This window comes from Aulonocara sp. 'chitande type north' Nkhata Bay, linkage group LG13, assembly GCF_057382095.1.
Source record: "Aulonocara sp. 'chitande type north' Nkhata Bay isolate Kocher_YH1m ecotype deep benthic linkage group LG13, A_spYH_male_GT1.1, whole genome shotgun sequence".
Classification (NCBI taxonomy): domain Eukaryota; kingdom Metazoa; phylum Chordata; class Actinopteri; order Cichliformes; family Cichlidae; genus Aulonocara; species Aulonocara sp. 'chitande type north' Nkhata Bay.
Window position 1 is genome coordinate 9,614,525 of NC_141356.1, and position 24,249 is coordinate 9,638,773.

The 24,249-nt window shown below is 45.2% G+C and overlaps 2 protein-coding genes and 1 non-coding gene across 4 annotated transcripts in view; all 3 read left to right on the top strand.

Moving 5' to 3' along the window:
- arid4b (AT-rich interaction domain 4B) overlaps positions 1-16,094 on the top strand; it is a 39,198-nt gene extending 23,104 nt beyond the window's left edge. The window contains exons 8-24 of one of the 2 annotated variants that reach the window (XM_086258612.1): positions 1,773-1,914; positions 3,105-3,184; positions 5,303-5,379; positions 6,041-6,189; positions 6,291-6,363; positions 6,544-6,638; positions 6,734-6,831; positions 7,014-7,212; positions 7,349-7,554; positions 9,753-9,935; positions 11,003-11,087; positions 11,186-11,381; positions 11,508-12,725; positions 12,880-12,990; positions 13,182-13,406; positions 13,491-13,637; positions 13,790-16,094. In XM_086258612.1, coding sequence (XP_086114738.1) covers positions 1,773-1,914; positions 3,105-3,184; positions 5,303-5,379; positions 6,041-6,189; positions 6,291-6,363; positions 6,544-6,638; positions 6,734-6,831; positions 7,014-7,212; positions 7,349-7,554; positions 9,753-9,935; positions 11,003-11,087; positions 11,186-11,381; positions 11,508-12,725; positions 12,880-12,990; positions 13,182-13,406; positions 13,491-13,637; positions 13,790-13,941 — 3,436 coding nt within the window. In that variant the 3' untranslated portion in view covers positions 13,942-16,094. The remainder of the gene's footprint in view (positions 1-1,772; positions 1,915-3,104; positions 3,185-5,302; positions 5,380-6,040; positions 6,190-6,290; positions 6,364-6,543; positions 6,639-6,733; positions 6,832-7,013; positions 7,213-7,348; positions 7,555-9,752; positions 9,936-11,002; positions 11,088-11,185; positions 11,382-11,507; positions 12,726-12,879; positions 12,991-13,181; positions 13,407-13,490; positions 13,638-13,789) is intronic. The other variant, XM_086258613.1, reaches the window with a different exon arrangement.
- A 1,591-nt stretch (positions 16,095-17,685) lies between these two features.
- tomm20a (translocase of outer mitochondrial membrane 20) lies at positions 17,686-19,507 on the top strand. The gene is made up of 5 exons (XM_086258618.1): positions 17,686-17,894; positions 18,196-18,242; positions 18,332-18,413; positions 18,599-18,741; positions 18,997-19,507. Exons 1-5 carry the CDS (start codon positions 17,771-17,773, stop codon positions 19,039-19,041), a joined length of 441 nt encoding a protein of 146 aa, XP_086114744.1. The 5' UTR covers positions 17,686-17,770; the 3' UTR covers positions 19,042-19,507.
- Positions 18,784-18,920, top strand: LOC147315660 (small nucleolar RNA SNORA14). The gene has a single exon (XR_015124516.1). It is a non-coding gene; the product is annotated as a small nucleolar RNA SNORA14 (small nucleolar RNA).
- Positions 19,508-24,249: the final 4,742 nt, after the last annotated feature.

The following is a 24,249-nucleotide window of genomic DNA, read 5'->3' on the forward strand; positions in this document are numbered from 1 at the left end:
CTGGAAGGAGAGAGAGCCTGCTCGCCTCCTCCAGCTCCTTAATCATAGCGGGCTCCCTGAGTGTGTGCGCATGCATGCTGGAGAGGCAGAATGAGCGTGGCACAGTCCTGCTGAACGTTATCTCTTTTTTTTTAAATTATTTATTTAATTTTCCCTGCTTTGAGTCTAATGTTGCAGTGAGTGTTTTATGCTCTGATGTCCCTGCTCCTGGGAGACGGCACAGTTTTCATTGAGGGAATAAGAACTGCTGAGGGTCTTCTTCTTTTTTTTTTTTGGTGCTGGGTATATTCGTAGCTCCTCTCTGGTATAAAGAGGACACTTGGCTAGATAATCTTATTCTCTTGCTAATGGGGCCCAGAGAAGTCAATATTACTCTAAGCATTGATGCAATATTGACTCGGAGCGGTCCCAGCTGCACATTAGCACCTCGGACCTTTTGTTTCTTTAGCGTGCACTAATAGTGTTTCAGCTTTTGAACTGCAGGGATTGGCTGCTCTGTAAAGATAGCAGCCACAAGGCCTGCTTTTAAGTTGTTGTTTAAAAAAAGGGGGGTGGGGGGTGTATAGTTTGACTTGTTGGAAAACATGCTAATTTGCCCTCCTGAGTTAAATGAGAGGAGAAATATGCATTAACATAAACACAGGAAACAGAGGAAATAAGTTTATGTAGCTGTGAGTTTGCCAGACGACAGAGAAGGAGTCACTGACCATGCCAAGAAATAGACGAGCTGTTAATTAATGATATTTTTAGATTGCTTTAAGGCTTATTTTACTTTGTTTTTTAAGGAGCATAAGGAGAGCTGTTACCCGTGTTGTTTGGTGGTAAGAGTGCCATCAATCGTCTCCTCCAACAAGAAAAAGCGAGTGTATCTCAGAATGTGTTTATTTAAATTGCTGCCTTTAAAAGCAACGACAACTGTAAAGCAATCCCTGCAACATCAGTCTTTACAAGTGGAGAAAACGTTTCTTTTTTTTCCCCTAAATGAATAATAGTCTGTGCCTCATTGAAGAGTTAGTGTTTTCTTTGTGACTTTGATTCACAGCTTAGTTGTTGTTGTTGTTGTAATAGTAGCAGCCTGGCTGATTTACAGCTCTTGAGTGGTGCCAAATGCTGCGTGTGTTTATATGTACATAGAGCTGTGCTCAGAGCCCCGTGAGCCATAAAAAGAGAAAAGCAGGGTCTGTTTGCCTCTCGGTGCTTCCTGCATGATCACTCAGAGACGAGGCTATCTGTCAGGGCTCTGCCCGAGCATCAGGAAGACTGTCAGACGGCACACAGCGAGCCGGCTCCTTTTTACCCACCGATCCTAATGAGTGAGCTCATCAGTAGAGGCAACCTTATGTCTCACTGTGCTACATGATAAGACAATGATGGATTGTTAGGTGGAGACTGGTGGAGGTGTTGTTTTTAATCTGAGGAGCAGTTAAATGATGACTTGGTTATCAGAAATCATCTGCCTCCCCCTTTTTTCCCTTTTTTAAATTGAGACACGCAGTTTTCTGTAACTGAAATATAAATGGAATACGACCATTCACGGCGCCTCTTTATTATATTATATTGCATAACACAGAGAAAAGCAGCAAATACTCAGAATCAGATTCATTACTTAGGAATGTTTGGCATTTTTGCTAAGTGGCTTTTAAAATCAACAGCAGCTCTCACGTGGTATACTTGAATTCGTGTAATGAAGGTAAAATGGTGTAAATGGTGTAATATATGAATGCTCGCTGTGCCGTTCTGTCCATTGAGCAAAGTCTCCCTTCCTCCCACAGTCAAGAGGAGGAGTTGTCCTCATCCTCCAGTGAAGAGGAGGAGAGCGATCAGCGGCAGAATGAAGACCTGTTCGGCAAGGTGGTCTGCGTGGAAGGGGTTCCCACCGGGGACAAAAAGAAGACTACGTGGTATCCTGCTCTGGTGAGCTGATAAGCTTTCCTTCCTTTGCTGCTCTCTGCAGCATCGCTGTGGAGGAACGGGGGCTGCTGCTGCTGCTGCCGGGCTTCCAGTGAAGTCACGGCATTATGCAGTTTCATCAAAATGCCTGCTTATGTAACCTTAGCACTCAGCAGGATTATGTTATTGTGCTAGAATTTGCCTTCCATCAAATGCTGTAATATGCATGTAATAACATTTCATATCCAGACAGACTTCATGTTCCGACTTGAAGGACGAAAAAGAGCTCGAGTCTTATTTTGCAGAAGAAAAACCCCCCGTCTTGTTTTCCATGATGTGTGCGAAATGTCAGACAGACATCAGTTTGATGTCTTCAGTCTTTGCCTATCCATTTCCATCCACCCAGCTGTAACTCTCAGTCACCGTTAGCGCACAATGAAATAGTGACAGGCCTTGTTTGTTTGTGTAAGTGTTACAAGTAGAACTGGGAGAATAGGAGAGGGTGGGGAAAGCTGTCCCTTTTACTGTGTAGTCAGCAGGGGCCCCGCCTCCAGGATTTGTTGTTCTTGGCTTGCTACTGACTGAGCTCCATGCTGCCTCCTTGTGACAGTTGAGAGAAGTGCACTGCACAGTAGCCTGTCATTGTTTACACTGCAACCATATGGCAGAGGGGTGGAGTAGGTACACTGGCAGCTGTCTCGTGCAACAGATGATGCGCGGCTGTGATAGACAGGGGCTCTTTTGGGTGGCCTTGTTATGTAAAAGTTCTAAGACACGAGCGTGCACGTGTGAGCGTATGTGACAGAGCTCGAAATCACACAGCAGGCGTGAGTCATGGACCTGAAGTGAAAGCATCCAATCCCGTGAGCCCGAGTGTACGCAGGTCTGCTGGAAATGCGCTGCTTCCTTTGGGTTAGACCCCGGCAGGAGTAGCAGCCCTCACGTTAGTTCTCCTCCTCAGCTCCAGCTGCTAATGATGCTGGCGGGTGCCCACCCCTCGTCATCTCTCGCTCTTCATCTCTCCTGCTAGTTTGATTTTGTATCATAGGCAGCACATTTTGTAATCAATCAGTGTGCCCTTTTGCTGAAACCGCTTTAGTCATTAAGTCATTCTCTGATACACCCCCACCCCTCCCCTATTCTTCTTCTTTTTATTGCCTCAGCACCACCTCACGTGACCTTTTTCTGACTTTCTCTTGTTTCTGTGCAACAAGGTCATCTCCCCCGACTGCCACGAAGACATGACCGTGAAGAAGGACAACGTCTTTGTGCGCTCGTTCAAGGATGGAAAATTGTGAGTCATTAATAATTCGCCCAAAGCGACATTTACATTCTGTTGTGTTAAGCTGCTTCTGCACTAATCATTATTAGTAGCTTATCCAGCATAATTTATGATGCAATCAATGAAAAGTGAGACAGTTACCCATTTGTATTTCTTGACTAAGTAATTGTGCGTGTGTTTGGTGAATGAATTCAAATCTCCATTGATTAGAGGAATATAGGCTCATATAGGCCTCAAGCACACAGCCTTCCTCTGCAGCATCGCCTATTGTTATTTTATTTGTCCTGAGGCTGTGAGTTACTGGTGTGGAGAGGTAGTGTAGCTTCCCTGCAGCCTGCCCTCGGCATAGAACCACACAGCCAGATTGTTTTGTCTGTGGTAAAGAAAGAAATAAGTCCTGTCAAGAGCTCAGCTGGCGGTTGTGTTACTGCAGCCTTTCTTCATGTGGGTAGAAACATAGCCCACACTCAGCATAAATTAATCTGGCGCTTGTTCGCCCGCTCCAAAGACTACTTTCCTGTCTGTTTGAATTCCCGCAATGACTAAATACACTTGCTTTAAAAGGAATCTTGAGCGAGTCGCCGGCGTGACCTCCTTAATCTGCGGCTGAAGACAAATATGCAGCACAGGAAGTCTTATCACTCGGTTAAAGGTAGAGCTGATGAAAGGGATAAGATAAAGAATGATAAATCGGAGACCAGCTGGAAGTTGTACGGCTGTGAAGTATTTCCTCTCTGACCGAGGGCACCCTGTGAAAAACCTGTGTGGTGTTTTTTTTTGTCTTGTTTGCAAGTGGAATCGCATTGGAGTACTTTTTCTTTCTGCTCTGCAGCTATTTGATTTAAGTCGCTGAAAGCGCTACTGTGCATCCAGGTGAGATTGCAAAAAACAGCAAATGAAAGGAGGAGGAAAATCTATATGATTGTTTTCAGTTTGTTTCCGTCTCCAATCGGTTTGCTCTCATATGCATTAAGCAAAATTTCCAACATGTGTATCATTATTGTTACGCATAGCATTTTTAGAGTGTAGTAGCGAGACATAAGAAAACACATTTTAAGCACATTTGATTGCTGAGTGTGCATCCTCTCTGTCGCTGCAGTGCTGTGTGATTTCCTTTAGCCCTTTTACTGCTTTCAAGTGCCTTTCCATTCTTCTGCACACACTTGTCACTGTTTATTATTCCACTTTTTATCTTTTCTGACAACCTCTTCTCAGCTATTATCAGGCTGGTGTGGTTTGTTTTTTGAACAAGGGGTTTACATCCATAGGCCACGTGACCTCTCCCGCACAGCACCCGGGGTCAGTGTGTTCGCTTTCCTCAGGAGAGTTGTATATTGTTACTAATAACCATTGAATATGTCTTTCAAAAAAAAAAAACAATGGCTTGGAAAACATTTTGAGGGAAAGGAAGGTCAGATCCAGGGGTGAGGCAGGAGTTGTCAGGAAGTGGTCTTACTGTTTCCACTGTTACTACAGTAACCAGATCTGACAAGTCTTTCCTGTTTCCACTTTTTTTCCCCCATTTAGCCAGCTTGCAAACTTGTCTGTGTTTTTTAACCTGCAACGGAAAAAGACAGTGTAATGAGCGTGAGTGGGTTTTAAACCTCAGCTAAACAAACCTGCACGTGGTTTCTCCGAGTTACAGACAGGTGTCCTTGTCAGTGCCGTGTTTGTAGTGATTATCTAAGGAAATGCCAGGAAACCGAGCCGTTCTCTCAGTGTGAGGTCGTTTAGCTTTTATACACTTGTTTCTTTAAAATTTCACTCCATGACAAATCTAGTCATTGGATCTGCTCAGCTGCCTACAGATACCACAGCAAATCGCCTCACATTGCTCACCAGCCAAACCTCTGACTGCTTTCAGCTTACAAGCTTCACTGATCCGTGTGTCTGCCAAATCGCCAGCAGCTGACTGTGCCCAGCCGCTTTAGGGGTGCTGTAAGAAAGTAGTCTGTGACCGCTCAGGTTTTTGGAGGCTTTGATTGGCGCACAGCTGTAAGGTTGTTTTAATGAATAAGACTATACGGTAGAGCTCTGAGCTGTTTAGACTTTGTTGTTTTAAGAAAACTTTTTTTTTTCTACTCCACACTTTCTAATCAGAGTTGCTATATTTTTATTTATTTTTTGCAGTTACATGGTGCTACAGAAGGACGTCCGTGAGTTCGACAGCAGCTGCCCTCCAAAAGCTGACGCGAGCCTCAAACCCGGTGAGTTTGAAGTCGGTGCTACAGAAGTGGTGCGCAGCAGAGCATACCTTTTATCAGCCGTCTGCGGGCAGCTCTGTACGCTGACACACTTGGCAGAAAACACTCGCAGAGTGGAAGACCAGAGAAGTTTTGTTTATGTTCTGGAGAGAACGCAGCGGTGGAGAGCTCCTGTCACTCTGCAGTCTATTTTTAAAGTCCTCACTAAACTTTTTTTTATAAAAGTGCTACATTATTTTTCATTTTATTCAAATTTTTTTCCACCGCTGAGCTCGTACTCTCGTAATTGCACTTAGCAAACAGCTTTGTATTGTCCCCGTCTTGATATTCACAGGTGGTTGACTCACAACTGTGATATTTTCCGCGTTACAAAAGCGTAAAACAAGCATCTGCCGAGGTGGTTAGATACTGCTAAAACCCACCTGTGACACTGTGGCTGGATGCTTCAGCTGCTGTGCGTCACTGTGCAAACACTGGCAGGTTTTCATGCTTCCAGAGTTCCTGGTCTTTTTTATACTGTAGCTTTTATGTGGGCGTATTATTGTTATTGTTGTATATAGTGTAGAACACATTTTTAAAGGTATAAGTGTGTCGTTTGAGCATGCAGTGATGCACGCACAGCTCCAAGAAGTGTTTACGAGGTTCGATTTATCCGCTCTTTCAGCGCTGGACGCAGCCCTGGAGTTCCAGAGGCAGCTGGTCGTGCCCAGCATCTGGAAGACAGAAGTGAAGGAGGAAAGTTCCAGCAGCGAAGAGGATGATGACGACGAAGAGGAGGAGCAGGAGGAGGATGCGAGTGGTGAAGAGGAGGAGGTAGAGACAGCAGAGCGCACTTATCCTCTTATCCTACAACCTCCCAGATTTAAAAAAAGAAAAAAAGAGAGATGCCAAACTGTCTTGTTTCCTGTCTGCAGGAGGAGGTGGAGCCGTTCCCCGAGGAGAGGGAGAACTTTCTGCAGCAACTCTACAAGTTCATGGAAGACAGAGGTGAGAGCAGGGCAGGGACCAGTGTGATGTTTGAGGTTTATTTTCATTTGTGAGACAGGTTTTGTCTTCTTTTTTTTTTTTTCCTATTAAAAAGAAAAATCATAATTTTCTCCAGCAGACAAACATGTTGTGCTGCTTTTCTTACCACATCCACCTATGCCTTCTGCTTCTCCTCTTCAGGGACTCCCATTAACAAGCGGCCGGTTCTGGGCTACAGGAACCTCAACCTGTTCAAGCTCTACAGGCTGGTGCACAAACTGGGAGGTTTTGACAATGTGAGTGCTACTGCCCGCCCCTGAGAGCAGTTTGATGTCGCTCTCGTTTCGTTTGGTGTCGACTCTCTCTGAATTTTGTCTCCCTCGTTGAGCAGATTGAGAGCGGTTCTGTTTGGAAGCAAGTCTATCAGGATTTGGGAATCCCCGTGCTCAACTCAGCTGCTGGCTACAACGTCAAATGTGCTTACCGCAAGTACGTACAGACACTCCACAGCTCGAAAGCTTTCAAAATGCAAAATCCTCCAGTCGACTTGCTTTTCATCTTTGTGTGATTAACTCTGAGCGACGCAGGTGTGTCGGCGTGCGCACGCTTTGGAGCAGTAAGATTAAACTTTGGAAAATCTTATTGGATGTGTTGAATGTCTCATCACGCAGGTACTTATACGGATTTGAGGAATACTGCACCTCCACTGCCATCACATTCAAAATGGACCTCCCTTTGAAGCAGGGGACCAAGGGGGAGGGGAAACCTGAGGGGGAGGCAGGGAAAACGGCTCCTACGTCATCAGTTGCCGAAGAGCCGAAAGCCCAAGTGGACGGAGAACCTTGTAGCACACAGCCCGTTATCTGCAAGGTGCATTATCCCGAGTGCTGTCTGTTATTTTAGATGAATTTCTGCACACCTCCCATGTTTCTCATAATAAAGCGTCATGTCTGTGAAGGTTCTCAGTCTATAACCTTCACAATAATAAAGCGTCCTTCTCTCACAGGACGAGAAACCTGATTCGACCCCGAGTAAAACGGAATCCGAAACATCGAAAAGCGAGGGGAAAGAGGGCGGAAACGATGGCGATGACGAAGAAGAGGACGGTCCGCACAAAGCCGACGCCGACGAGGGCTCGTCGACGGCTCGCCTCGGAGCCGACGACATGAAGGAGGAGCATGATGAGGAGCAGGAGAGCAAGGACAACTCTGGGTAGGTTCACTGAAGGGGATGCTCCCTCCTCCACAGTTGCTTAAAAAACAAAACGTATGGTCAGGGCACAAACATGAGCTCCTGCATGGTAAAACTATTCCATGTGAAAGCAAAATAAGAATGCAAAAGGACTCGAGGTATTTGCTTTCCTTGGTGGCAGCACGATGCTAGAACACCATTAGCAGATGAGGAGCAGTGATCCTTCTGACCTTAAAAGTACTAATACGCCGTATACTCTTACCTGCTAACCAGAGAGAGGCACGCTCTCCTCTCTCTCCTCTAACTAAGCTCTTATCCACTGCCCTTTGTGCTATTATTATTCCTTGTTGCTTAGTCGACATCGGCTGGCAGAGACATCTTAGAGCACCAAAGCCTGACTGCTACCTTTCACCTGGCATGTCATGCTGTGCTTTCTCGCTGTCTCTCGCTCGCTGGGATTGTTTGACCATGCCGAGCCTCTCTCACTCAGTGCACAACATGGCTGTGCTCTTCTTGATTCCTGCCCTTTCCTGATCTCTCTCTCTGCCACCCTCTTCCTGTCTTTTCTCTCATCTTTTTGGCTTTCAGTGTTCAGCTTTATTTAAATGTTCCATGTGTGTGAATGTTGTCATAGATGCATTAACCCTCCAGTTGTGAGATATGTATATATATTTATATATACAGTGCTTGAGATGCTTTTAGAGGAAAACTCTGAGTGTTGGTAAATGGATTGTTGTACAGTTTGGCCTCAGCAGTTGCATTTTCCCTGTTGCCTCCTGTGATTAGCGCCGTCTGTCCAGCTCAGACCTGTTTGTTCAACGTCCACAGTGACAGATGTACAGTTGTGTTGTTTGGACTGCTGAAAGCTAGAAAACAGGTTCTTGGTTTACTGAGTCTCTGTGTCTGACTGAAGGACTGCAAAATTCCTGCACGTTATGAGGAGGTTATCTGTAGTTTACACCAACCGTGGCCACAGATACCTGCTGATAGAAGACCACTTGTGACCTCTATGACAGTCAGAAGTCTCCTTGATCCTTCGGCTTTGTCGGGATCAACGTCCTTGCAGATTACGAGTTTACGGATGCACTCAGTGGACAAGCCGCAGGCTGATCTGATCTGAGCTTTTCTGATCATATCAAACCTGTTTGATGTTTACAGGCTGTAAACTGGAACAGACGGGTGTTGTGTCAGGGTCATGTTTTCATTCCAGCATCAGCACAGACGGCGTGTAGCCACTGAAACTAGCTTACTGTGAGCTTAAACGAGAAGGCGATGCATTAGTAGGAGACATCGATGAGTTATTGTTGAGTTCTTGCTGGACAGGTGCTTATTTTTACGATGAAGCCTTCTCAACGGCTTTGCTGGAAAGTTCACTTGGACTGTTGACCTTTTGGCTTTTACTCATAATGATGAGCACTGCAGTTGAATTGTGCTCATTTTGAGCAAGCCGAGTCTTAATCTACGTGATATTTGTGTGTTTTATTTATTTTTCAATCAGGGGTGGAAATGTTTTTAAAAATCAGTCGGCTCCTGGAAATAAGCCCGTCTGCACGTTCTGAGGAGCTAAGTTTGGGAGGGACTGTGAGGGACTGTAGATGTTGTTCGTCGCAGCGGGCCGACTAGGACCTCGCAGCCGTGCTTCCTCTCAGTGCTGTAGCCTCGCTTTAAGTTGCTGCGTTGCCTGTCCCGTTGCGCTTTGCCATGCTTAACCCACCCCACGAGGCCCCCTGGCGCCTAAAACACTTACTGACACCCCTGCACCACCCCTATATCTCCTGATTGTTTCCCTCTAGCTCCTTCTTGTGGCTGCTTTGTTTCTTTACAGCGTGCGTACGAGGGTGAATGAGAATCCCCTGTGTGTGTGTGTGTGGGGTTAGACAGCATAACAGTAGTGTGATTTCTTATCATTAATTTTTACTATGAAAGAATAAAGAATGATGTGTTTTGTTTGTTTTTTTGCTGAAACACTTCATGTACTGTTCTTTGACTGGCTTTTCTATTAATGATGCAGCTGGACTAGAGCTAAGGCAGCTTATGTTTCTGTGCAGGTGAAGGTGTAGTGTTGTAATGAGACAGGGAAAGGCAAGGGTGGAGCAAATAGACTAGAAAACAGGCTTGTTATAGCAGCAGGCAGCGAGTTGGGGGTGGATGGGTGAGGGTGGTGGTTTTTGTGGTGTTATAGCCTAGGGCCAGGAAGTGCTGAACTGTTTTTCTTGCAGGGATGACAGCAGTCAGGAGGGGGAGGAAGGGGAGGAGTTTGAGTGTTACCCCCCGGGGATGAAGGTGCAGGTGAGGTATGGGCGAGGCCGCAATCTGAAGACGTACGAGGCCACTGTGAAAGAGGCAGACGTGGAGGGGGGAGAGGTGCTCTACCTGGTGCACTACTGTGGCTGGAACGTCAGGTAAGACAGGACCTGGGGAGAAATCACCTAAACGTCTATTTTCACCCTAATTCAAAAGAAAACAGACCAAAAAAACAAATTTTTAAAAATCCATCTCTTAACTCATGGGATCACCGCCTACGTGGGTGTCCCCGCAGCAGTAACCCTTCCTCGCAATTCTGCTTCGTGTGAACCAGTGCCATGGTCAGCACTCTGATTATGGAGAGCACTGGGCCATCTAGTGGCAGAAACACAACTGAGTATCGGGTTGATGCGGATTCACTCCTCAGCTTCCTCTCTCTCAGTTTTGACCAAAATCCCCTGTCTGTCTGTCCCCCAGCTGTCTGTCTCTCAAACAGATCTACAGACAGCCTGATTTTTTTATTTATTTCTTTTTTTTAACCAATTTGAAGTCTTTTAACAATCAAACAAAACTTCCAATCCTACAATGTGATATTTGAATGTGAGCTAACACTGAATGGCCAACCTAAGTGCTGCTACACTCACCTCTACCTCTCAACCCTCTCCCCCCTCCCCAGCGGGTCAGGGTTAAACGCAGTGTTGAGTAGAGTGTTAGGGTACCATGACACAGAGGTTAACTAGTGCAATCGGCATTTCATCGTCTCAATGTTGTTGTGTGGTCCTCTAGCACTCTATAAAAGACAGTGGGATGTTCTCTGCATTGTGTCTGTTGTGTGTGATGTTGTGAAACTTTTTTCTTCCATCCCCCCCTCCCCTCCTCCTCATACGACCCACTTCCTCGGTATTGTGTGAATTCTACTGAATATGATTTGTGTGGTGGTCGGTGTTCTATCTTGTTTCTTTCTTCATCGTAAAAAGGTTGTGTCTTTTTTTCCACATAACACCATGGGATTTCTTCTCTTGCTGTTGAGGCTTACTGTGTCACAGCAATATGTCGGGGTCAGACAGTAGAAGCGTCTGTGTGGTGGTGGGTGGTGTGAGAGAATATTTCACAGCTCCTTCTTCAAAGTCCTAAATGATGAAACTCTTTCTCGTCTTTGTACTTGATTTTTTTTCCTTTTTTTTTCTTCTTTCTTTCTTTTTCTTTTCTTTTTTTTTTTTTATAGATATGATGAGTGGATCAAAGCAGACAAGATTGTGCGACCCGCCAATAAGAATGTACCAAAAATAAAGCACCGTAAAAAAATTAAGGTATGACTTTGGAGAGCCGGTGACTTTTATTAAGTCTTAAAATCCCGGTTTGGTGTCGTGAAGTGAAAGGCTGACTGACTTATGTTGACTTCTGGCAGAAAATGCAAGACAATTTGGAGAGGCTCGATGACAGGGAGGTCCTCGGCCCTTCGTCCAACGCTAACCGTGTCCCGCGCTCCAAGTGTGGCCTGAGCCAGGACGTCTTTTCCAAGATGGACGAGGGTGAGGACAAAGGGCCTCAGCAGTCTCCAGTCAAGGCTATAGAAATTACTTCTATCCTCAATGGCCTGCAAGGTAGCAACACTCATTAGGCTGTAGTGGTCATGCACACTTGCAGCAGATTAGGACCGCGTCACTCTGATGTGTGTTGTTGTTGTTTTTTTTTAACAACCTAATAAAGCTTTGTTCTGTTTGCTTCAGCCTCCGAGGTGTCCACGGATGAAAGCGAGCATGAAGCTGAGGAGGGAGAGCATAACGAAGAGGATCAGCCAGGGAGCCGTCTCAGAAAAGGCCAACCAGAGCCACCGCAAATTCCAGAGCGCTGGGAGGGCGGAGCCCCGTCCGAAGGGTCCAAACCCTGTCCTGTCACGGGAAAGGCCCAGGACACCGTCAGTGTGGAGAGCCCAGATGCCGGAAAGCGCAGAAGCCAACCAGAGTCGGAGGGAGAGGCAAGTACGAGGAAGAGGAAAGCTGACAGCGCAGCAGAGAGGACTCCAAAAGGTCAATCCAAAGCTAAGACCAGGAACACCAGGAGTGCTGACTGGCTACCTGCGGGTTCTCCGATGAGAGGGGAGGAGAGAGCAGCCGCTCCTGGAGAGGAGAGGGGGGCCTCATCTAGCAGCAGTTCAGATGATGAGGGTGCAGCTGTGGCCGAGGCTCAGCCTGAGGAAAGTGAGCGAACCCGCCCCAAAACCAAGGGGTCACCGACCAAGAAGTACAACGGAATGAAGGAGAAAAGCAAAACCAGCCGACAAGGAGGCTTCTGGGAGATTCCCGAAAAGAGAGCCAAAGTTTCTGGGAATGTAGAGGAAAGGCCCGCCGTTCGCCCAAAAGGACAAAAAGACGTGTGGTCCAGCATCCAGGCCCAGTGGCCAAAGAAGACTCTCAAGGAGTTATTCTCTGACTCGGACACGGAGGCCGCAAACTCTCCTCCCCCACCGGTGTCCTCGTGTATGGAAGAGCCGAGCGTCGAGCAGGACGCGAGAGGCGAGGACGACACCTCGCAGGAGCAGATGGAGACCGAGAAGCTCCGGGAGTTCCCGAGCAGCGGGAGCAACTCTGTACTCAACACGCCACCGACGACGCCGGAGTCCCCATCGGGAGGAGGAGGCAGCGCCGTGGAAGAGTCTGGTCAAGCGCAGCCTTCCTCCCCGGCCCCATCCATACCCGCTGCCTTGCCCTCAGAGCCGGTTTCGGACGCTCTTCCCACAGGGCCAGTACAGGAGGAGGTGACGGGCGGGCGCAGCGAGACAGATAGCAGCACAGTGGAGGTGGAGAGTCTAGGAGGAGAGCTGCAGGACGAAGGGGCGAGTTCCCCCTCGAAGGTGTTCGACGTCAGCCTCTCGTGCAACAGCAGCAGCAGCTGCAGCCTCGAGCTGAGCAACAGCAGCCAGCAGGAGAGCGAACAGAAGTCCAAAGGTACGAGTGGCAGCAAAAATCTATTTTAACAGGTTTATTTTTCAGTGACACAACTCATTTTTCTTCAGGATGGAATACTAAAGAAACAGAGGCTGACTACTCATTTCACAGTCCGCCTATTCCCTCACCGTCTTCTCACTCTTTTCTTTTGTAGCGTCTGCGAGTCAGAAGCGGCAGAAAGAATCACAGACTGGCGGCGCAACAAAGAAACACAAGCCAAACCGCAAGAGCCTCGGTGTGCCTCCCAAAAAGAATAGGAAAACAGGTAAGAAGAGCTGTGGGTAGAAATGATGACACCCGCTAACGTTCTCATTTTCAGCGCCAGCACTGCTTTCATGTGTCTCCGTTTCATTTATTAACCCGTTTGCAGGCATCATGTAACAGATGCCAGGTAGGAGAGGATTTGAGGCGTTTCCTGTTCACTGCATTTTCTTTCTTTTTCCTCTTTTTCTTCAGCCAACAGCAGTGACAGCGAGGACCAGTCTGTTGTTGAGGGCACTGCCAAATCAACTGCCTCTAAAAACAACCCATCGGAGCTGAAGGCTGCCACTTCGCCCAAATGTCACGGGCGATCTCCCCCTTCGAGCCATAAATACCACAAGCAGGGTGATGCAGACCACGCACAGCACCGGGATAACCACGGAAGATCGCCGCGGGTGTACAAGTGGAGTTTCCAGATGTGTGCGTATCCAACCCATTTGGTTTATGCTTGTCAGCTCTTTAGTGCTTCTTGTGAACCTATCCTTTCATTTTGGGTCCTCTCAGCTGATCTGGAGAAGATGACCAGCCTGGAGAGGATCTCGTTTCTTCAGGAGAAACTTCAGGACATCAGGAATCACTACCTCTCCCTCAAGTCTGAGGTCGCCTCTATCGACAGACGACGAAAACGCATGAAGAAGAAGGAACGAGAAAGTGAGTCAGCTCTTTATTGCCTGGAATAATAACTAGCATGTTATTTACTAAATTTGGTTCACCATTAAAGCAAGAGGAGTAAAACAGGAAGTCACTGTCGCATCTTCTTCTTTTTTTAATCAGCTTAACCAATCACTGCTTCTGCTCTGCAGGCACAGTGGCCGCTTCCTCCTCATCATCCTCCTCCTCCTCACCGTCCTCCAGCTCGCTCACAGCGGCAGTCATGCTGACGCTGGCAGACCCTCCGGTATCATCCTCATCGTCCTCATCTCAGAACTCCGGGGTTTCAGTGGAGTGCAGGTGACAGGACGACCCAGCAAGGAGCCACACCGCACGAAGCACTTAACCAGCACCCTGGGGTCAGCGCCCCGATTCCCTTTCAACAGGATGAAAAAGTCGACCCACATACTGTAACTACGGGGCACAAAAACCAGACCAGAGACAAAAAAACCACGAAAAAACAAAACAAAAGAGAAGAAACAAGCACTATTTTTTACTGACAACTGTTTTCTCGGCAAGCTAATGGCACTTAAGTGCACTTTTATGACGATTGTGTAGGGGTGGGGCGGGTGAAATTTGTCCAAAAAAACCAAACCCAACATATATACAGATTTGACTTTTGTGCTTTACTTAATTGAACATTTAAAAGAATTGTTTTTGCAAGCAATAATTGTTTCCATTTGATAAAGTTGTATTGCAAAGGGATGATTTCCAGTGAAGACCATCTGTCATCTGTCCTCGTAGCCCAACATGGCGCTCGCCATGTTATTTCTGGAAATCTGGAGGAGAGACGCTGCCACATTGGCATTAAGGGCATAGGAAAGGTAACTTTGCTATGTTTCTCTCTGTTTCATTAAAAAAAACACAAAGAAAAATAAAAAGGACCTTCATGTGGATGGGGTTGCCCTCCCCATGTACAGGCAATCGCTCCTGTACATGGTCTGAATCAAGTAGGTGGTGATGGATAAGGTTTCAGCACCATCGTATGTCCGCTGATGGCCTCAGTGGATCATAAGGAATGATACTGTAGTGCCTTTTTTTTCTTTTTTCTTGTTGTTGTTGTTGTTCTCCGCGGGGGCACTTTGAGAAAAGGACAGTACTTTCTTTTCCTGATCCTCCTCTCAGATCAGAGCGTTAGCTGGAACAACGTGTCCCATATAAAAGACTGCAGAACGCTGTGAGTGAGCGAGTGAGCGGGCAGTGAAGGGCTAAGTCTTGGCAGGTAACGACGGGATGTTATCAGTGTATTAGGATTATTACGGTAATTGTAAAAGCAGAGCTCCTGTGTTGGATCACCTGCAAATCTACTACTGAATACTCATCCACAGATTACTGTTGAGATAACAGTCTAAAATGTGCAATGATGGAGGTTGGCGAATGCAATGGATGCATTAAATCAGTTCATCAGCCTTTTTAAAAGCCCATCTGCTTTTTTTCATTATGTTTCCATCCTCCATTTTTTTTCAATCCCCCCACTTCAGTTGCATCAGCTTCACTGATGTTAATGTTGCATATCTGCAACCGGATCGAGTCAAAAGTCAGAACACACACAATCAAAGCCGAACTCCACGTTTTCAGTGTTTCCACCTACATGAATTTATTTAATTAAGTACATTTTCACTTCATCGAAATGATGCACACTTTATTGGCATGACATGCCTGCTTCTCACACTCATCCCTACCAAAAGAAAAGAAAAAAAAAAAGTTTGACTCTTGTTTCTTGTACTATGACCAGAATAAAGGTAGAGATATTGTAAATGTGCATTTATATGATAAGGTGACGTACATGTATACATTTCTGAAGACATCTCCAGTGTTTCCTTTGTATAGACCCCCCTACTGTATGATATCCGGAAGTTACATTTTGTTCGGCACTTGTATGTAACTGTATGCTTTTGTTATAAATTTGTATATTGAGAAGTGTTTTGAGTCGAGCTATTTAATATCTTGCACTGTTAATAACATGTACTTTTCTGTACAGACAGTTTTATGGTTTTAACTGTAGTTTGAGTGTAAATAACTGAGGGTTGCAGCATGTTCCGTTTTTGTTTTTTTGTCCTCTTTCTTGTTCTGTTTATTTGAGCTCATTTAATGTTGTTCTGTTCTCCCTTTCTCATCAGTTTTGAGTCTTTATCTAATTTCATGTTTGCTTTAGTTTTTATCCAGTTTTTCTTTGTGTCTTTTGTTTTTCTATAGCTTGTGCTTGTGAGAGAAGAATGGTGGTTTTTGGATGTGGCTGAACTATTTTCCAACCTGTACATGGCCTAAAGCTAAAGCTGTATGAACTTGTATACAGGAAAAAGTCTGTGTCATAGATCAACAGAAAGTAACGGAGCTTATTGAAAAATGCTCAATAGTATTTATTAGGCTCATCTGAGGATGGTCATTGTGTAATTTATTGTAAAAATGTAAGCAAAGCAGAAGCCTCTGTTTGAAATAAATGCCATAGTTTGTGAAGTACTCGGTGTGTCTCTTGCATCAGTGGTGGAAAGTAACTTTAGTCAAGTCTTTGAAGCACTTTACTCAGACACGTCTCTGTTATTATATAATTCAGTGATGACCAGCAACTGTAATCACTTCTATCAAAGCAGAGGTTTTGGCAGTTTGCCAGTCTGCAGCATTCAGCGGTGTGTTAGCATAACGGCAACGAGGAAAGACACCAGCAATCATCTTGGGGAACCTGCCCGTCAATTTGGAAAGGCTTTTAATGCAGCGTCCAAACAATATGAAGCCAATCGCTCTACAGCGAGAAAGATAAAAACTACTAGAGTGGGCATCCCAGGAAATTCACCCCAGGTTTATGACAGCACAATTAGAAAAAGACTGGACAAGTATCATGTGTTTTGTCTCCAGAGAAAGTCTTTCCTCCCCAAAAAGAACATGGCAGCAGTGTTGGTTTAAAAATGTGCATCTGAACAAACCACAAGACTTCTGGAACAATACCCTCAGAGCAGACAAGACCAAAGTAGATACATCAGACCATAATACCCAGCACCATGTTTGTTATAAACCAAACTACACATCAGCACAAACCCCCTCATACTAATTGTCAAGCATGGTGGCTGGTGGAGGGGTGATGATTAGGGCTTGTTTTGCAGCTACAGGACGTGGGCATGTTGCAGTTAGTCGACCACAAAGACCTCTGTATACCAAAGTATTCTAGAGCCAAATGTGAGGCCATCTGTCCGACAGCTAAAGCTTGGCCAAAATTTGTTCATGCAACAGGACAATGATCCCAAACACAGAAGCAAATCTACAACAGAATAGCTTAAAAAAACAAAATGATGAAGGTGCTGCAGTGGAATGCTGCGGTGAGATAAGAGATTTGTGCATAAATCAATGCCGGCAAACCTCAACCATCTGAAGCAACTTTATAAAAAAGAGTAAGTGGAAATTCCTCCACAAAGATGTGAGAAACTGATAAGGTCACAGCGAGGTGGTTCTGTTATAGGGGTGTGCTTAGTTTTTCCTCTTGGTCTAATTTTTGTTAAATAAATAAGAAATAAAAACTTTTTTTTTATTATCTAAGACGTAAAACCTTAGAACTGAAAGACTACATTTTAAACCATAAATTTAAATACTTGTTTTTGTTAGTTTGTACATAATTATTTTTTTTAAATGCAGCATTTTAACTTTTTATCAATTTATATTAATATTATTATTATATTATGTATTTATAATATTTATATCTTAAATATTATTCTTCATCATTTTGATTTTAATTTAAAGCATGGCTGGGTAAAAGTGCTAAGGGGCGAAATGTGGCCAAACAAATTATTCGACAGATTATTATTGGTAATTTAACTACATTATACATTAATTTTGGTAAAGTACAGATTATTAACCAGATTAATGATGGTTAAAAGCAACTAATCTTTGTGCGTTATTTATATTTGCCTTTGCTAATTAGCACAGGCAGTATATAAAATACTATACAGTCTATGGTTATTAGTGGATGTTTTATTTCCTTAGTTTGAGCTTGTTTGTTGCTAACTCAGATGTTTTGGGGTAATTTGGGTCACATTTCCCGCCTTCGTCTACGTCATCACTTACGTACTTCCTGGCACACTTCCTCAGCAGCGTGCTAGCTGCTAGTCAGCGGCGAGCGTGGCTGTTCATAAGTAGTTTGAGAAATGTTGAGCGGCAGGACGAGCGCGCTGGTCGCCGGGGTGTGTGGTGCTCTTTTCATCGCATACTGTGTTTACTTTGACAGGAAGCGGCGGAGTGACCCCCGTTTCAAGGAAAAGTTACGTGAGCGTAAGTGTGCATGTCAACGGCGTAAACTTAGCATCGTAGCACGTTAGCCTCCATGTGACCGCGAGGACGTTAAAAAAAACACTTAAAGCTTCTGGAAACTAATCAAGACTGCGTATTTTCTGTAGCCTTGTAAGCTCCGACTATGGTAACATTTGCTCTAATATTATGTCCCTCAGCTGCAGAAGAAGAAAAAGCATGCTACAAGCAACAGCTAGCAAACTTATTCCCTCGTGTTTTCCGTGTTGTACAACAGCAAACTAAACATGCAGCATGGTCTTAAAAACCCACTTCTCTCTCACAGGTCGACGAAAGCAAAAGGTTTCCAGTGAGAAGACTGGGCTTACAAAGGTAGGACATGTAGAAAATAATCGATTCTTCTCTCATTTTGTTTAGTTGGAGCTTAAATTTGTTTTTTGTTTATTAACTTGACTTTGAAGCTGCCGAACTTGAAGGACGAAGAAGCTGTCCAGAAATTCTTCTTGGAGGAAATCCAGCTGGCAGAGGAGCTCCTAGCACAAGGTCAGCCACATGTTCATTCACAGAAAACACATGGAAGCTTGCAGCATGCGCAAGACGCACACCACTCATATCACTGTAACTGTGGCTACACTGGTGTAGTGACTCTCTACAAAGTTTTAAGCCCTGATACATTTTTAATGCTTGTTTTTTATGTGGTCTGTAAACCTGTTTCTTCCCTAACCCAGGTGAATTTGACAAAGGTGTAGACCACCTGACCAATGCCATTGCAGTATGTGGTCAACCTCAGCAGCTACTTCAGGTGCTTCAGCAGACGCTGCCTGCTCCAGTCTTCCAAATGTTGCTCACCAGACTACCCAGCATCAGCCAGGTGAGAGTTACCTGCATCTCCTTGTTTTTGTTTTTTTTTGTTTAGCATCCTTGAAAACCCCCCAGTTGCTATTTGTGATTTCTGGGACAAGAAAGGGTGCAAGAATAAACCTTAGAATCATCCAAAGCTGAGAGCTGTGTGTCAGTAGCTCTCGGTTATTTCACCTCTAAGACAAAAATACTTAACGGCCCGTGTAACTGATTTGCCTTTCTGTAATGGGTAATCTCTGAAAGATATTTTCTTCCTCTCTTTCAGCGACTCATCGGCACTCAGTCTTTAGCAGAAGATGACGTCGAATGAACGTATGTGTGTGAATGAGATGGAAATCTATGAGGGAAGGGGGGTTTTAGACACTATCACTGCTGCACGGTTCAGTTGCTTGCGAATTCTGAGCTTCACTGGCCATCGGTTGAGATGAATTTCCCTCCATCACAGCACTTTGAGGTGGATGAACGTCTGCCAGGTTACATTTATCGAAATGCATTCCTCCTTTCCAACATATCGGTTATTATGTAGCCATTTGTTTGTATTTAAAGTGCAACCTAAGTATGTAAACAGGAATGTAGACGGTTTGTTCTGTTTGTGACTTGGACTGAAGTGAGTCTGTCTACAGAACACTTGCTTGTGGTGTAATGTTTATATAAATGATTTTGCAGGTTAATTAATATGTACTTTTTAAAAAACAAAAAACAAAGGCATTCCAGTCTTTCACCTGGGTTTTTGTTTTTTGTGTCTGTGTAATACTACAATAAAACATGATAACATGTGTTGACTTTTTTGATTGTCCACTTGCCAGTAGATGGCAGTAGCAATGCACAGGAAAACCTGAAGCATTTAGTTCTGAAATATGGAGCAAGGGCACTTTCACTTTCCCCTCAAATAAAGGGTGTGCAGGAATTGGGGACAAGTATGTTTGTATCAATAAATATTAATGAACATGGAGGGGAGTGAGCCAACCTATTGTACTTATCCCATCCATGTAGGTGCAAAACAAAAGATCTGTGAATTGCTGACATTAGTAATAAAACATGCTGCTGAAATGGGGTTAAATTGCTATCGTGAGAGTATTTGTTTCCAGCCAGAATGCTGAAACCTCATCTTGTACGAGTCCAATGAACCACAATGTCTTTATTGTGTGTGCAGGAATATAAAACTGGAGCAGCTTGTAGGGGAAGGGAGTGGGTCTGCTTGGATGTGTGTCTCTTGGAAGACAAATAGAGCTGTAATTATTTTTATCCCTCTCTGCAGCTGTTTTTTTCTTTCTTTTTAAGGGCTCTGGCCAGAGCAGCCCAGGCCTCAAGTTTTGCCAGGAAACAAGAGTAGGGGGGAAAATAGTTTTTCAACATTAGGAATGAAAAAATGAACAGCGGCCCAGAAATGTCGAGTGCAGACTAAATGGTAGACAGTGTTCCATTTTCCATGAACTCATGTGATCACTCTTCAGTCTTTTCTCCACCACTCCTGGTGTTTAGCCACTTGGTGGAAATGGAGAAGCCTGTCAGGGGCCTGCAGAGTCCACTGGCGCTAGGTGTGTGCGTGCAGAAGAAGTGACTCGTTGTTAATCTATCCTTCGGGGAGGCGGAGAAGAAAAATAACAGACTGTGTTGGAGGTCAAGCTGAAATCTGTGGTCTGCTGCTGGCAGATCGAGGCTAGAAGCAGGTTCAGACTTCTCCACGGAGCGTAACACTGGCCTGCCTCTCCTGTAAATAAACACTGCTGCTGGCCTCGTGCTCTGTCCCCTGCAGACTGGAAGGAGCTCAGGGGTCACTGAAGGATGCCAGATAGGCCCCTCCTTCTCTGAAAGCGTGCCAGCACAAAATAAACCCATTGAAACAGGCCCTGACACGAGGACAGACGCTGTTTGATTTAAGGATGACACAGCAAATCCAGTTTCAGGGCAGAAACCACACCCGAGTGAAGAGTGGGATAATAATCTAATGAATGGAGTGCTCACTGTAATACTTTTAATATAACATCATTCTTTTAATTGCCTTGCTGCTCTATTTTCAGTCTGTATGAATGGGTTATGAGTCAGCTCTTTGTATCTGATGAAGCTGGCAGCGGGAAGAAGAAAAATGAAGAAACTCCCTGTTGTTTTGCAGTAGGGGGCACTGTTGCTCCAGGCTGTATTTGGACACCTCTGTGGCGTTACACTGAGCCGCAGACAGATTCACAGTTTGAGGACGACTGAATGGACAGAAGCTGAGAGCACAACAGTTCCAGTTGACAGCAATAACAATGTCTGTGCCTGCAGCACAGATACCCTGTGATTTTAAAAAATCCTTTTGTTGTTGTTGTTGTTTTGCTTTACTAATGTGTGCACGGTGACACATAAACATCGCTCCACCACAGGTAGAGAAAATAACCCCACGATCATGGCACAGGGAATGCTCAAAGCAGCCTGACTGCCATTGTAATTTGCTGGAAGTGTTGAACTGGGAATATTATAATCAGTACAATAATCTGAACTCTGCAACTCATTAGTGGAAATCCTGTCAACAAATTATCCGCATCGCTTATGACCTTTGCTGTGTGTTATTGGAGTGTGTGAGTTTGAATGTCAAAGCCTGATTACTGCTTCTGTGTACCAAGTGCTATCTGACCGGTGGAGATGTCTGGTTATGTAGGAGCAGCTGTGTTTGGGATTTTAAGGCAGCCAGAAATAACTCGGTTGTGTGTGGTTGCTATGGCAGCTTCACGTAGACTCTCGGTTGAACCGGTCTGCATTTGAGACCCTCTGAGTGTTGGCTTCTGAGCAGCGAGGGGGGTATTTGCTGCCTGTAGCTTGCTGATCGGTGTCTGTGTCCTGCTGCTGCTGAAGCCATGGCTGTGGTGCTGGGGGGATAAGAAATGTCCCAGCTATTACAAAGCCCAGTGCCCTCACTTTGTGCGCGCAGCACCAACACGGTATATTAAATACCCGCCACCTTTTTTTCTTCTCTTTGTCAGTCACCAGCGAGGGGAAAAGAAGACGGAGAAAAAAATTTCCAAGGCACGTCCTAAAAATAAAGCAGCACTGTCTGTGCTCAGAGTATTAACTTCCACACAGATGACCCATTTTTCCATCTCAAAGGGTCTGAGGATGGTTGGAAAGGAAAAAAAGGAGGGTGGGATGGGGAGGCAAGAGTGGAGCCAATCACGTGAATCTAAAGGAGGCTACAAATCCTGGCAGATTTCTCTTTCTCTGTGGGGTAATGCCTTGCTGTCATCTGTTTTTCCATTACTCTGCTGCTAGTAACTGAACTTGTGCTGCTGCTGTTGCTGCTAGCTGCTGCCAGGCAGGTTTTGTCCTCCATGTGTAGGCCTGCCTATTGAGCTCTGTTGTTTACATTCCCCGTGAGTGGGAGCCAAAGGGTGTGGGTGCCCCCCTTTTCTCTCCCCCACTACCAACCACTCAACCATACTGACTGCCTCTCTCCCTCTCTCTCTCTTTGCTAATGTCAGCCCCCACCCTGCCTCCAGCCTCCAACCTATCTCCCGATCACTAAATCTCTGATAAGGCTGAAATTCAATAGCGCGGCTGTTGCCTGAGAGAAGTGAGTGCGTCACATGACCTGTGAATTCCTGTTTACACTGAGCGGTTTTCATATTTCTGGTCTGATAACGCGAGGGCTGAAATTTTGTGATGAAGTGGAACAAAAGGGGAGAATATCAAAAGAACGTGTCACTCAGCATCAGTTCTCACCCTGTCATTGGCGTTATCTGCACAATCTAGGCATGCAGTTAAGCTGCAAGGGGGGGAAAGACGCACATACACACACACAAGCTGAACTGGAGGGTGAAGAAAGGGTTAACTAAGCAGACTGTGTGCACAGTTTTTTCTCTCCTCCCCCTCCTCCCTGTGATCTGCCTTCCTGTCTCACAAGCAGTGCAATGCAGAGGCTTTGAACATCATGAGAGTCAGACAGGCTTGTTTTGCATACTGTAAGTCTCCTGCATTGACTTGTAGCAAATCCTTGCCCTTGGGAGGCACGTCAGAGGGGATTAATGGGAGGGCCGGGGCCTCACAGAGTTTCCCATTGTCGTGGCTGTGCCCGCACTGTATTTTCATCCCGCAGAGTGAGAAAAGAGTGAGCAGGTGGGGAGGTGGTGGTGGTGGGGTGTGTGCAGCTTGTGTGTGTGAGAAGGAGGGGGGAGGGGGTTATACAGTGGTGTTATTTCCCTCTGCCCTGATTTTTGGAGCTGAGCTGTAGGGAGGGGAGGACAGTGTAAATAATGTATTTGGAGCGGCGGGGTAGAGGGAGATGGAGCTTGACCGAGCTTAGAGCGGGTGGAGGGGGAGGGAAGGAAGGGTTGAGCGGCCATTCTGCTGCACAGGAAGCAAGGGGGTTGGAAGAAGGGGAGGTGGAGGTGGAGGGGGGAGCAGAGGAGGAACTGTACGAGCTACAACAACAATGTTGCTGTGGTGGTGCTCTGGGGAATATGGGGCCTCCGCAAGAATGTGGCAATCCTCTACTTCCGCTCTGCTTTCTCACTTTTAGCAAGACAAACAGTTTGCTGCTGCAGACTGCCGCTAATGATGCAAAGTTAAGAATAATGTAGGCGTAATCTTACAGCTGGTAGGACTTTCTCACTAAGAGCAACGATTGCAAAATGACACCGGCCGACCTTCTACAAAGCACGCATGCTAAAATTCAAATTTAAAAAAAGATTTGAAAGGTGAGGCAAGGGACACATTTTGCATTTCATGCTTACAAGCTCGCCACAAAGACAGAAAACACAGAATCATGCAGCCTAACTGTACAAAGCATGCACAAGTATCTCTAAACTGTTAAAACAGACAAGTTTGCAGGTTTTCTTTTACACTTCCAAGAAACTGCATTAAATGGCACAAGCCACGTCTGACACATTTTTGCAGAGCACTGAGCTGTGGTGTCATTTTTCAAAAATAGATACACAAACACGTCAACAGCCAAAAATAAGCTAAACCTGCAAAGTGACTTAAAGGCAGTTGCTGTTTTTTTCCCCCTAACCTTTTATCATTCATGTTTACGTCCAAATAACACCAACTTCACAGGCATTAGCTTTAAACTACTCATGCAGGCACTGAGTGATTGTTTACATACATACATTTTTATTTTTTAAAGCCTGCATGCTAGCTAGCCTCATCATACCTTATTTAAAGAAGTGTAAAAATGACGAATAACCATTATTATGGGGGATGTGTGCTGGACTGTCTCTAGTATTGTGTGTTTTCCACCTTGGTCTAACGTGTGCTAAGCTAAGCTAAGCTACCTGTGATTACGAAAAATCACAGGTTGCACGGTGACTGCATTGCGATGTGTGTCTTTCCAGTTTTCCGGTTATATTTATATATAAAAACGCTGCTGAGGGCCTGTGTTATTTCGCACTTCAATTGCCCGCATTCCTATTTGTGGAGAAATTTCAGCTTTTTTTTTTCAGATCTATCTCTATCTTTCCGTGTTAGCAGGCAACCATAACTAAATCGTTGCATGTAATTGCCAACTTGACCCCATTCAGTCACAAGTGGATTGCAGACTGATGCC